Source organism: Montipora capricornis, chromosome 2 (assembly GCF_036669925.1).
Source record: "Montipora capricornis isolate CH-2021 chromosome 2, ASM3666992v2, whole genome shotgun sequence".
In the NCBI taxonomy this organism is placed as follows: Eukaryota; Metazoa; Cnidaria; class Anthozoa; order Scleractinia; family Acroporidae; genus Montipora; species Montipora capricornis.
In genome coordinates this window covers 36478776-36491741 of record NC_090884.1, presented here as the reverse complement: position 1 = coordinate 36491741, position 12966 = coordinate 36478776, and the positions used below count along the sequence as shown (strand labels likewise).

The 12966-nt window shown below is 40.3% G+C and overlaps 1 protein-coding gene across 1 annotated transcript in view; it reads right to left on the bottom strand.

Annotated features, from left to right (window-relative positions):
• Positions 1-349: 349 nt before the first annotated feature.
• LOC138020422 (protein mono-ADP-ribosyltransferase PARP12-like) overlaps positions 350-12966 on the bottom strand; it is a 25072-nt gene continuing 12455 nt past the window's right edge. The window contains exons 2-5 of the mRNA XM_068867411.1: positions 9181-11442; positions 7964-8069; positions 7334-7570; positions 350-5920 (exon numbers count right to left, since the gene is read on the bottom strand). Coding sequence (XP_068723512.1) covers positions 5488-5920; positions 7334-7570; positions 7964-8069; positions 9181-11281 — 2877 coding nt within the window. The 5' untranslated portion in view covers positions 11282-11442 and the 3' untranslated portion in view covers positions 350-5487. The remainder of the gene's footprint in view (positions 5921-7333; positions 7571-7963; positions 8070-9180; positions 11443-12966) is intronic.

Here is a 12966-nt window from a genome sequence, read left to right as displayed (position 1 = left end):
GTAAATGTAATACCTTTTGTTATGTTATAGTGATAAATGTCACGTAAAGATTCCGTAGAATCCCAAGCTGCAGACGAGAGAACGGTTAGGGGAGAAACATGTTTGGACTTCTACTTTCGAGGAAATTAGGGGTGCTTACCATTTGTCAGAATAAAAAGGTTGGGATCATTGGTGAATAATGGTGAAAGTTTTTCCAAAATCAGCAAACCAGCGCAACGACATGGCGCTTAACATTTGCAATTGTTTTCGGCTGATGAGAGACTGGAAGCTGGCTAGCCACTCGAATCACCGCCCACCCCCCTTCCTGAACCTGCCCCCGCATAGCACACTTTCAAGAAGTTGCACAATCTTTACTGAAGGTAACATTTAATCTCATTTCAACACTTCTTAACATTACTGCAAAGCCAAATAATCTCGCTAACTAAATTCCAATACATGGTTAAACAAAACAAGGACCAAGGAAAAAACAATTATGGTTAACAGCCCTTATATTAATTTTAACAGAAATTCGAGCACATAGAAGCGAGCCTGGTCTTATACAGTCCAATCATCACGCAAGTCCTTCAATTTTTGTGCCGTGCACCAAAGGTAAGAGAGGCAGGAAGGCAAAGACTCTTAAAGGAAACGCCCCTATTAAGGTTGAGAAGACAATCTTCACAACAAACAGGCCAACCCAAGAGTATCACATTCCGTGACAAGGACTGGAATGATTTAAGAATACCCTGCCATCTGTCTTTTTGTAGCGGCATTTTTGAAGAATGAGGAATGCAAATGACATCACGGCAAACATGATGGTGACTCGAGGTGACCTTACTCTTGGTTTTCACGTGACGTCATCAAAATTAAAAAATAGGGAATTGTCAATCTTTTTGAGATTTTAGTTTTGTTAGGTATTAGAACACCTGAAGACTTTTTTTTTCAGAAATTTTGAGTTTGATAAGGTTATTCGTCTTGTGATAAAGCAAGTTTGAATTTCTAAGTATACAAATGGTTCTTGTAATTGGTTACAAAAAGTAACCACGCTGATGATCGCGTGATTGACTATACTCAACAAGAACAGACTATTTCCATGCACAAAAGTCACAGGGTATTCCAATGTATGGACTATAAATTACTGAGGTAACATATAAAAAAATTCTCGTATTTATGTGGTTTTGGATTGTACAGTTACAAACTTATACCCCATTCACAGAAACAAGACATGTTGAATTAAACTGGGCTAATTTCCACGAGAAAAATGTAGGGCTGGTTAATTTCCACGAGATTCAGGTTTATTTCAACACATGCTTTGACCTGTGCTAAAATTGTAGATGGGTTTCACCTGACGTCACAGCAGCCATGTCGGTGCACAGAACAATGGAGAGAAAAGTCTTTTGGGAATTTGACTCTATTATAATGCAAAACATGGACCATAATAGACCTCTTTAGCTTGTACTTTTTGTTTTCCCATTTCAGACCACGTGATGTTCTCAAGGGAATTTTCCTTTTGTTTTTTCATAAGTTATGCGTACATATTCACGTGCATAGGACGACATTTGAAAGAAAGTTTTCCCTAGAGTAACATCACGTGGTCTGAAATGGGAAAACAAAATGTATAAGCTAAAGAGGTCTATTTGCTATTGTTTTGTGCACCAACATGACCGACTCATCACGTGATTGAAAACCATCTATTCGACAAAAGTCAGTAAACATGATTTAAAAAGACAACACTTTGAAACCGTGTTTAACTAAACATGTTTAAGGTTTGGTGTGAATGGGAAATTAGATCCGTTGGTTTATTGCCATCTGTGGGCTGTTTCCAGTTTCTACTCAGCCTTTGACTAAAATCAAATCTATGTGTCAATGAAAAAACAACTGATTTTAACAATGAAGGGGGGTGACCCGGCGTCATAAAACTGGTTTGCAGTAAGATTAGCAGCTCCGAAAAGGAGGACAAAGTGAAACTAGAAACAGCCTACCCACTTATCCTTGTCAATAATAAGAAGTGATACCCAGCACAGCCTTAAAGGAATTGTTTTAGTAAGGCACTTTGGAACCATTTCCCAGTCTTGCATACCCCAACAGGCAAAACTGCATGCAAACTACTCATTTCCGGGCTCTTTCTGGAGCGGTTTTTGCAGTTGCGATTTGTCCAAACAATTTTAGCTCTTGCAAAATATGCTACACACTCAATACGTTTTATAACGGCGTTGCTGCCGACAGGCTACGCAAAAAAAAAAATGGAGGGGAAATTTACCACCACATCTCCTTCCTTGGACGTGTGAACACTATTATAAAGACCCTTCGAGCAAGAAAATTTGCACCAAGAAGAACTCGATGCTGTTTTCGCAACGGGCTTTGTCACTACACTTCGTGCTATTACCTTGCAACCCACGATACACAATCAATGCGTTTGGTCGCGGCGTTGCAATCGACAAATTGCCGGCACTGGCGGTGTGACAACGCATCTGCTTTTCTAAGCGTCCCTAAACTCATCGATGGGAAATGAAACAATTTTTTTGTTGTTTTTCTCTGTAAATTAAAGATACAAATTTTCCTAGGCCCTTATGAACTAAAGATATTTGCCAAAAATAATCAATTCCGCTTAAAATTAAAGCTCTCTAAGATTACCCGATACTTGACAATTTTTCCTACAAAATTTAACGACCTCTGACCACCTATGCTCTAGTACGGCAAACTAAAAACTGGCATGCCACATGAAAGTAATCTGCGATCTGGTGAAACAACACTTGCTTCAGTGTAAACCACTTATATCGTTAACTCCGTGTTTCTTCAAGCATTTTAACTTGATCAAAAACATTTGTAATAATCGATCAAAAAAAAAATGTACGTCGTAGCAACTGTCACAAACCGATCAGTGTCCAGGAACCCACAACTGCACCTTTCTTAGGAAAAAGGGATGACTTCGTCATTCCCTTTATTCGTTCTACATATCTTGGGGAAAATGTCATTTTTATGATGACCCAATTTTTTTGTTTAATTCCTGGTCGATTTTCTTTTTGAATTTTTTTTGTTTTTGTTTTGTCGCGATAAATTTTAATCGGCAAACCTCACGAAATCAAAATCCTCCTCCAGAAAAACTACTTAAGGCCGATTTACACTTTGCGATTTTGGCGCATGCGACACGTTAAGGCAGGCCTACGACATGACTTGCGATTGTCGCAACGTTTTAAAACATTTTTTAAAATGCTACGACATTTTTTCTGACGTACACGACAATCGCAAACGAGTTGTAAGCCTGTTGTAAGCTTATCGCATGCGACAAAAATCGTACCGTATAAATCGGCCCTTAAACGCGTTTTGCCATCATACGTTTAACAACTCACTCAATTTTCAGGCTTGCATCGTGCCCTTGCGTATGTTGTCCGGTCAAAAATAACGGGGAAAAAAAAGGCGAATATTATGATCCGGATGGGAAAGTGGAAACAAAACTAGTCTTCATTTCCGGTTCGTGAAAATTCATGGTATAAAACCAATTCTGACTAATGCACCTGTCACTGTAAACGCCCACCCCGGGTAAACATGGGGCATTAGCCACAAAGCAAAAGCTAACAAGGATAATGCTCTACATACAGGGGACATATTTTTGTTTCTAATCCCTACCAAAATGAGGAGAATCCCCCACATAAAGGGGACAAAAAAAAACTCCTTGTCTAAACCCACAGTATTACTTTCAGAAGTGTGATTGACGTTTTATATTTTTGAATACTTCAACGTTTCTCGTCAACACATTTTCACATGGAACAAGTGCCGAATTTTCTAGCTTCATTCAAGACACACCAACATAAAAGGAGACAAAGCAGTCCATTATGTCTTCAACTATTCCGGCAGGAAAAGCACACTACAAATGATCTAAAGACTCCACAGATTTCATTAATTTCATCGAAGAGATGAAGTTAGGAAAACGAACATTCCTTGTATCAATGGACCTCGCAAGTCTATATAGAAGTATACCACAGGAAGAGGGAATCACTACAGTATGCAAAGCATACGAAAACTTTCACAATAATAACCCTCCAATCCCCACAAACTATATCAAAGAGATGCTAAGACTCATACTCAAAGATAATTTTTTCCAGTTCAACGGAAAAAACCATCTAAAAAATCACGGTACCGCTATGGGTACTAAAATGGCCGTTGCCTTTGCAAATATCTTTATGGCCGACCTTGAGACAAAGGTTCTTAGCAAAAGCATCATGAGGCCAATGATTTGGAAACGACACATTGACGACATTTTTTCGTTGTGGGATGTCAGCCAACCGGATATAGACAAGTTCATCACACAAGCAAACTCACACCATCAAATTGAAGGCTGAGATCTCAAAACACTGAAGCCACATTTCTAGGCACTGTTGTATACAAAAGTAAAGGCTTTCAAAATCAATCCATTATGGATATAAAAACACACTTCAAGCCAACTGAAACCTTTCAGTACACTCGTTTTTCTTCCAGCCACCCACCAGATGTCAAAAAAGGATTCATGAAGGGCGAAGCCCTTAAGGCCCGTTTAAAACGTCGAACTTTAAATGTGCCGAATCTAATGCAAATGAGCGAACACAATAGATTTTTCTCATTTGCATTAGATTCGGCACATGTTAAGTTCGACGTTTTAAACAGGCCTAAGACTTCTACGCACTAATTCTTCAAGAACAACTTTTGAAAAGAACATTTACAAATTCAAATCACGTCTCCGTGCTAGAGGCTATACAAAACGTAAGATTGAGGCACTCCTATCAGACATCAAATTCACAGTAAGGGAATCAGCGCTGAAGCAAAGGAATGAAATCGCTCAAGATATCTTGCTCTTTGTGACTCAGTATCACCCGGAAGTGCCAAACCTTAATCCCCCACCCCCTCGGGCAAGGCAAAGAGTCAAAGACCCCACAAAACACCACCCATGCCCCATGTTTCCCCGGGGTGGGGGTTTACAGTGATAGGTGCATAATGCGATTGGAATCGCAAGTCTTACGTGGGATTTGGATTCTTCCACGATTACGACAACAACTTATATAGAAAGGAAAAACTCACCCGAGACATCTTAATCATTCCAACATCAATCAACGTTTCCGAGGATATAGCTTCGTGGAAAATGTCAAAGTACTCAGAACGAGGAAAGCTTTAGAAACGTCTGAGGTCAAAAACACCAAACGCTGAATGCATAAACAACGTACAAAAGCACTTTCCACAGTGAAGTTTTCTCCATACTTTGCGAAAATATTTAGGTGCTTTATGACTGCTGCGAAATAAGTTTCACAAAACCATTTCGCAGTTCAGTAATACTTGAAGCAATTTCTTCATCTCAGTATGTACAGTGAAGATATCACAGCCAACCAGAGCCTTACTTCCTGACAAAACAAAGCCACGTTTTGCATATTTGAAGCGACAAATCTTTGTAAACAGATATCTTTTACTGCATGTGTGATAGAATACTCTCGAGTATAAAGTAAACAAATATTCAAGTTATACCTTGAGATGATAGCCTGAGCTTCATTTCATTTTATACTGAATCATGTAGGTGGGATAATATCGATCTGAATCAAACAGAACGTAAATAGAGGGCCTATCCATGTTATCTACACAGGAATCATAGCGCTCGTTAGATGCAGCATCACTCTTCTGGGGAGGCCTCTTCATCGACGGCTCACCTTTGGCTGAAGATCCAACAAGCACCTCAGCGAGAAACATGTATCTCACCCCCTCTGGGTCTTGTTTGCAGTAGGTATTTCCCAGGTTTGCTTCAGCAGTGAAGTAAGCTCCTTGACCGAAAGCTGCCACGCGATCTTCATCCTGCGCTCGCCAGTCGATGTTTTCCTCATAAACGCTGCGTAAATTTTGCCAATCGGCTCCATGGAAAAGAAGCTTTTCATTCACTGGGCAATTTTGCAAGCGAGACGATCTCTTTTCCAATTGTTCTTTCTTTCTGCAGAGTTTAAAATATAATTTCCCTTTAGACTGCGAGCAGTCCCCAGAGTCCCTTCATAAATCAGTCGAGCGGCCCGCTTTTCTTAGGTAGTCGTGTTTTGTCACGCAAGCAAATAAAAAGACCGAGGGAGGCTTCTCGTCTCTTCCCAAGCCTTCCTCGGTCGTTTTATTCGTTTGCGAGACAAAACACGACTGCTTCCGAAAAGTGGGCCGCTCGACCGATTTATGAAAGAACTGCTCGCAGTTGAATTTCCCTTTGGTATGTTGCATAAATTTTCCCCAATCACCGTCATCCCAAGAACGGCTATCTCAATGCTTGAAACACGTTGATAAGTAAAAAAAAAAAAAAACGATACAAAATTGAAATCTTATAAAGCCTTGGCGTTTGACAACGACTGCAAACTAAAAATTTTGAGACGGAAAGGAAAACAAGATATGTTAATATAAGTTTAGTTTGTGACAAATGGCAAAGGGTATTTCCAAAGAACACAACAAACATTCAAGAAAGAACTTAAAATTAATAAAATCTTATTCAAAATTTTGCGGAAATTTAATGTGTTCAAAACTAAAATGGGTTTTTTCCAAAAAAGAACTCTTAATATTATAAACTGCAGTCTATTAACAGATTAGAGGATTACCATATCAACCTTTTCACCGTCAAAAATGCAATTTGCACTTATAGATTTTACTGTCTAACGCCAGACGATTTTACCCTAACCCTAACCGGTTGTGTTGTTGTAGGATATACAGGATTCTCGAACAACAACTTGTAGGATCGGAGGAATACTTACTATTTCATCGGAAATTAGACACTTTGGAAAAACCCATTCTACTTTGCAACGAGTTGAATATCAAGATTATGATACTGAAGCCTACCCTAGAATTCCTTGTAGAACCGGATGATCTTTAAGAACATATTTATGGAAATATGAGAACCCAGGAAAAAAATCCTTTCATCACTGCAAATGTGAAAAAATTAAAGCAAAAGCAGCCCAGACTAGGAGAGTAAAAAGTATAAGGATTCCTATGGGAAACCTGATAACAAACTAAAAAAGATATTTTAAACGCGAAAGTTGTAAATAAAAAACCCGTACTTTATTGCCCTGGTGACTTTCTCGCTTTCTGTGAGGTTATTTTCCTTACTAACCGCGATTTAAGCGACTTCTCAGCTTTCCGGGTTCTCAATCGTACATAACTAAAAGGAAAGGCTGGAAAGTAATTTCTAGCTTACCTCACATCTCGCCGATAAAATCACACTTCTCCGGCAGCGTGTAAAATATCTTTTCGAGTTTGTTATCGGGTTTCCCATACAAATCCTTCTAATTTTGCTCTCCGAGTCTGGGCTGCCTGTGCGATTAAAACGCTAGAATCGAGTAGTGCGTGAGGAGGGGGGAATTCACATCTTTCTCACCTTGCATACTTCTCCCACATGAACGGGTTCTGCACTCTTTCAATTACTAAAATAGTTGCCTTGCTTGACATGGACCGATGAAAATAGCTCTCGGCTAGCTTAAATTCACCAAAGCCTGTCGGGAGAGGAACACAAATGTACTCCACATCCTCAGGAACTGGTTCCCACTGAAGTGGAAAACGACTTGGACCTGCAGATGGTGACTCGGGAACCAACGGAATCGGCAAGTCAAAGGAGCTGCGAGAAAACGTTTAAAATAATTACTAGTCAAATATACTTACGATCCTAGTATCTGCACCCAACAGGCATCGCTCTGATTATGTCTGGGGAGACTTTCTCATACAATCTCAAAAACGAAATTGCGGTGTTGGTAAGAATGACCTTTTTCCCGGTGGCTAGAAGTCCGACAAATGTTTAATTAAACAGTCTCCCGTATATTGTCTCAGTAAGGATTTTGGTCTGGCTGCATGCAGTTATTAAAAGCAACGACGAAGCTCTCACAATGCGCTAATTAAAAAGCGACAGCCGCATCACATCATCGGTTAGAGAAGAAGCAGAAATGCCCCTGAGTTATGACAGAAAACAAGGTTTTTCCGAAAAGAGACCAAGGAAAAGTTGCGTTATAATTACCTTCCATGATGTTGAGGTTTCAGCACGTCCGATTCAAGAATACTAACAGATTCCCAACTAATGTCTGAAATGTATGGTACCTCTGTCCTTTCTGGTTTGGCTCGTTCTAAAAGACAAAACGTGTTGCAGCTGTAATGGGCCCTACGTATCCTTAACAGTATGCTAGTCGAACTTCTGGTTTTGGCTCTAATCCTCAAACGGTTATTCATGCAGACTACTTGCATGTTCCGACCTCTCAGTAAGATATCAGTATAAAACGGAAAAAATCAGAAACGTGACCATGCAATGAATTCAAGACTTTACATGAGCTTTAATAAGAAATCTAGTGCCTGAAAAGCGATTTCAGCTTCTTCTTATATTAAAACGAGAGCTGCACGGTCATTAAAAATCAGGACGTCCGATCAACAAAGTGGGATTTTGTGCTCAAATTTTGCCTCCTTCATTTTGGCATAGGCAAATCGTTTACTACTTTATTAGCTAAGAGAGTAGCTCTGACTTTAGAAAGTGAATTTCAAGATTAGCTATGTCTCAAAATTTGAGCTTGGTATTCCAGATATTTGTAAGGGCTCGTGCCTGGTGACCGCGCCTCTTACCACCCAATTCGTATGTTATTGGCCTTAATAACACGGCGGCCATATTGAGTTCCGAGGGACTGAAAACGTTTGTATTTGCGCATCGAAACTTGTTCCCAAACATTTCAACTCAACGAATTCTATTGTCTATGGCCAATAAGGCCCATTGAAACACTGTCAAACAATGACGTAAACAAAGATTCACCCATAAGTGACCATCAGTTTTGTTAAATGCCCAAGGGAAGAACGGGCTTTGAAGAAACCAGTGTAAAGATTGCGTATTAATAAATTGACAAGTTCATCTAACAGTTATTGAATCACTTCAAAAAGTTAAAAAGACAACAAGGTTTTCAGACGTTGTTGTGAAAAGGACGGGTAACGAGTCAACTCCTAAAACCCAGCGAAGTGAAAGAATGTAGAAAAAAACGTTGTTTAGGTGTAACACCACTTTTTCCGCAGTTCTGACAGCGGTTTCTTTTACAATCAAAAGGTAGCTACAACATTTTTAAAGGTAGTAGAGATGAAGGCAACTCCTTCCTTACATGAAGTGTTAAAACGCTGTTCTCAGATTTAGGAAGGCTGGCGCTCTCCCATAAATTTCGCGCAATAGTTTAACTATTAGCAAAAAATGGCAATTCTACTTACCCTTTGGAACTGAAAACTCATTATTTGAAAAAAAGGGGCTCTTCACTGGGTCATTCACGCCTTGCCAGTCATCATCTGAAAGGCTAATCAGATTTTCTTCAATAGGTGCAGAGACATGCCTTCCTGGAATGGGATCTTCCTTACTGAAATCTTTACTTCCTGTAGAATCAAGATCCACAGTAAATTTGGAACTGGCGTACAGATCTGGTTTTTCAGCATCTTCATTGTCAGAATCAGAATCTGAATCTGAACTGTTCTGTTCAAGTCCCTCTTCATTCGCGCATGAGTCTTTTAATCCGCCAATTTGTTTATCTTGACACGTTTTCTTTTTACTTCTCCTCTTTGCCCTTTTTCTTTCCCCTTTCTTCTTCTTCTTCTTTGTGCTTGTCTGAATATTGCCTCGCATTTCATCTCCACACGGCAAGGACATAAGCGGCTGAATATCTGAAACAGACTTCATGTTACTGGTTCGTGAAGGGGATGACAACAAAAAGCCCTTGTTAGGTTTGTCCTCAATAAATTTCTTCTGCTGTTGAGGAATCAGAATGTTACAGTAAACTAGGCTGAGCTTCGAAGGTTGAGGAACCAACTCAAACTGCATAAGAATATTCATATTATGAGGGTCTGCATTTGCAAGTTCATGTGACAAGTTGCAGTTACACGACATCCCTTGAGCAGCAAAGCTGCAGATGTGGAGATAGGGGCAACCGGTGGAAAAACACTCGTCTTTTAGGTAACTAAGGCAAACCTGAGGCAGACTACTGGCAACAATGTTTTTTATCATTCCACGAGGACGCTTTTCAAGTCCCAGCATTTGAACTTTTTTTATGTTACCTTCATCGAGAAAATCATGTGAGAGAACGCAATCACCAGAGCATGTTCCCTCCAAATAACCTTTACATACATGCCAGAAAGGGCAACGTGGCCTCTCACAGGAGACTGGAGAAGAGTATTTCAAGCACAACTTTTTCTTCAACAAGACACGCACGCCCAGTGTCTCTCCCTCTTCGTTTTCCAATAAACAGATTTTCGGACTTTGGTCAGATTGTGCTTGATTTTGGAGCCATATCTTCGCATCATCTGTTGCAGAAAACTTTTTTGCTAGAGGTGAGGGGGGATGAAGTAGTCGTGATAATGTTGCAACTCCTCCCTCACCATGTACGTAATTCAAGACTTTTGTTAATAAAGTATCGGTAGTGGGAGCCGTCTGGGACATGGAAGCCGTTACCATTTCTTTCCCTTTTTTGGCTTCCTCCACCATGCGAGACAAAGTTGCCAGCTTGGCTCGTGTCTGCTTTGAAAAGGTCTGGTCATTTGCAGCACTTTTCCTCGTGGCCTGCCCGATCAAGTTTTCCATTACTGGTCTGTCGCGATCGCGGGTAAGCTCAAGTTCCTTCTCCTTGTCTTTAAATGCCCTCTGTTGTTTGGGAACTAAAATATTGCAACGCACCACCTCTATCTTGAATGTTTGTGGAGGCTTGAAACCGAAGTGGCCGAGAATGTTCTTGTTATGGGGAAGACAAAAATCATGCGATAGATGACACTCGTGGTCGCATTCAGTTGCGAGAACCTGTTTTGGACAAATGTGAAGATGCGGGCAATACCGAGTTACACATTCACTTTTCAGATAACTGCGACAAACCTGAGGCAAGCTTCCAGCGATGATACCTCTCATATTATCGTTTGTTTTCTTCTCAAATCCAAGCTCAGCCGTTTTGCTTTTGTTATTGTCGTCGTGGAAGTCATGTGAACGGCCACAATTACCTTTGCAAGTTCCCTCAAGAAACGTCTTGCACAAATGCCAGAACGGACATTTACCGGCTAAATGACATCCTGACGAGGAATACTTGAGACATAACCTTTGCTTCAAATTGATTCGAATACCAGACGCATTTCCATTTTCACTGGTGGCTAAAAGCAACCCGTTGACACTAAAAGAACCGGACTTTTTCGCAGTTTTATACCACGAGATCACCGAAGAGGCATTGTCTTTCTTAGCCAACGGCGACGGCTGCTGTAATAATTGTGACAAATGGGCAAATCCACCCAGTCCACAAATATAATTGAACACCTTTACAACTGATACGTCTCCTTCCGCCATTTTGCGATCAAAATAATTAATAGGGCGCAACGTTACTTTTCCGAGAAATCGACAATCCTTACTTCTGCTGGGTATGGTGGGGAAAAATCTGACATTCGATGACTTCCAAATGGTGAAGCCACAGTGTTGTTGTTCTTGGGAAGATACCCGGAGACAATAACCTGCAAATCATACAATACGTAATATTTACAACTCTAAAATATTTAGTTGTTTTGGTTCTGGTGTGTTTACTTTATGTCCTTCTCTCAGCGCACTCGTCCCGGGTGGTGTTTAAGGTATTTAGTAACCTGGCCAAAAGTATTGTTTGGGGCATTCTGCGTAATATACTAGGAGTAATCGGAGATTAACAGAGTGCGTTCGACATACTTTTTACCCACTGAGGAAGTGCAAATGTATTAAAGTTTTCTCTTGCGACCCTTGGATAGGACCTTTATAACCTTCACTTTCATGTTGCTCTACAATAGACCATTTTCGAATTCTCACAGCTGGACTGGATCTAGCATGAAATGGAGGCTAATGCGGCAAATTGCATTTGAAAATAGTTGCCCGCATTACCCTCCACTTCATGCTAGATGCAGTCCAGCCGTGAGAATTCGAAAATGGTCGATTCTGCAAGGACGGAACATAAAACTTATAATGCTATGAATAACTGATTTTGGGAGAACCGAGAAACATGCCAGCAATATGTCACTGTACACGAAACAGAAAGCTAGGTAATAGAGCAGTCAAAGACATATGGTACCCCCCACCTCAACGTATTTCGTAGAAATCGTATCAAATTCTTAAATGGGCTGTGTACACGACTAGCATGAATACATAATCAATGAATTGACCGACGGCGTTGCTTCCATTCGCTTGCTTCTATTTGAGGCTAATGCTTCTGGGCAGTTCATGTGTCTTTCAAATCATAAACATCGAACCAAAATGATTGCTTGTTCGGGACCGAAATTGGAAGCTATAATAAAGTAACACTTTGGCCACTGAGCGCCACAACTCATTGGAATATAAAAGCCTTACTTTGTTAAAGATAAAATGAAACAATGGCGTGAAAATGAGAATCGCTTGTTTAATTCACCGGCCGTGAACTGTGACTTTGTTTCATGCTTTTGGTATTTTTTATTTGTTTATTTATTTATTTATTTTGCGGAAGCAGGAGCCCGGGAAATCATAACAACAGACTGTAACTATAACTCTGCAGTGCAAGGTAAAACTACATCTGGATATACGCCTTAGGCACACGGAATCGCTAGCCGTGACGGCTTTGCTGGTCTGTGGCGGAAACTAGCTCGGAAACCGTTACGGAAGGTCGTGAGATTTTTCCCAATGTCACCGTTTTGATGCCGAGTTTCTTTTAAGCAGATGGTTGTCGCTCTTAACAAACGTAAGAAAATCTTTGTGTGTAAAAAAAATCTTTTTTTTTCGTGCAACGTGCAATGGCCTAGGCTCGATATCCGCCACTCACTCGAGTTCGGGTATCCTCCCCGAGAAGAGACGGCTGGACGCGTGAGCGATAGGTAGCGTATCCAACGAAAATTCAAATATAATTTATGCTAAGTTAATAGTAGCGGGGAAATAGTAAAGGAAAGGCACTTTATTTAAGTGTCTAGTCGTTCTAGCGCTGGAGCGCTAATTGGGAACACTGTAAACTGAAATTAACAATGAAAGTAGTTAAATCAAGTCAAATG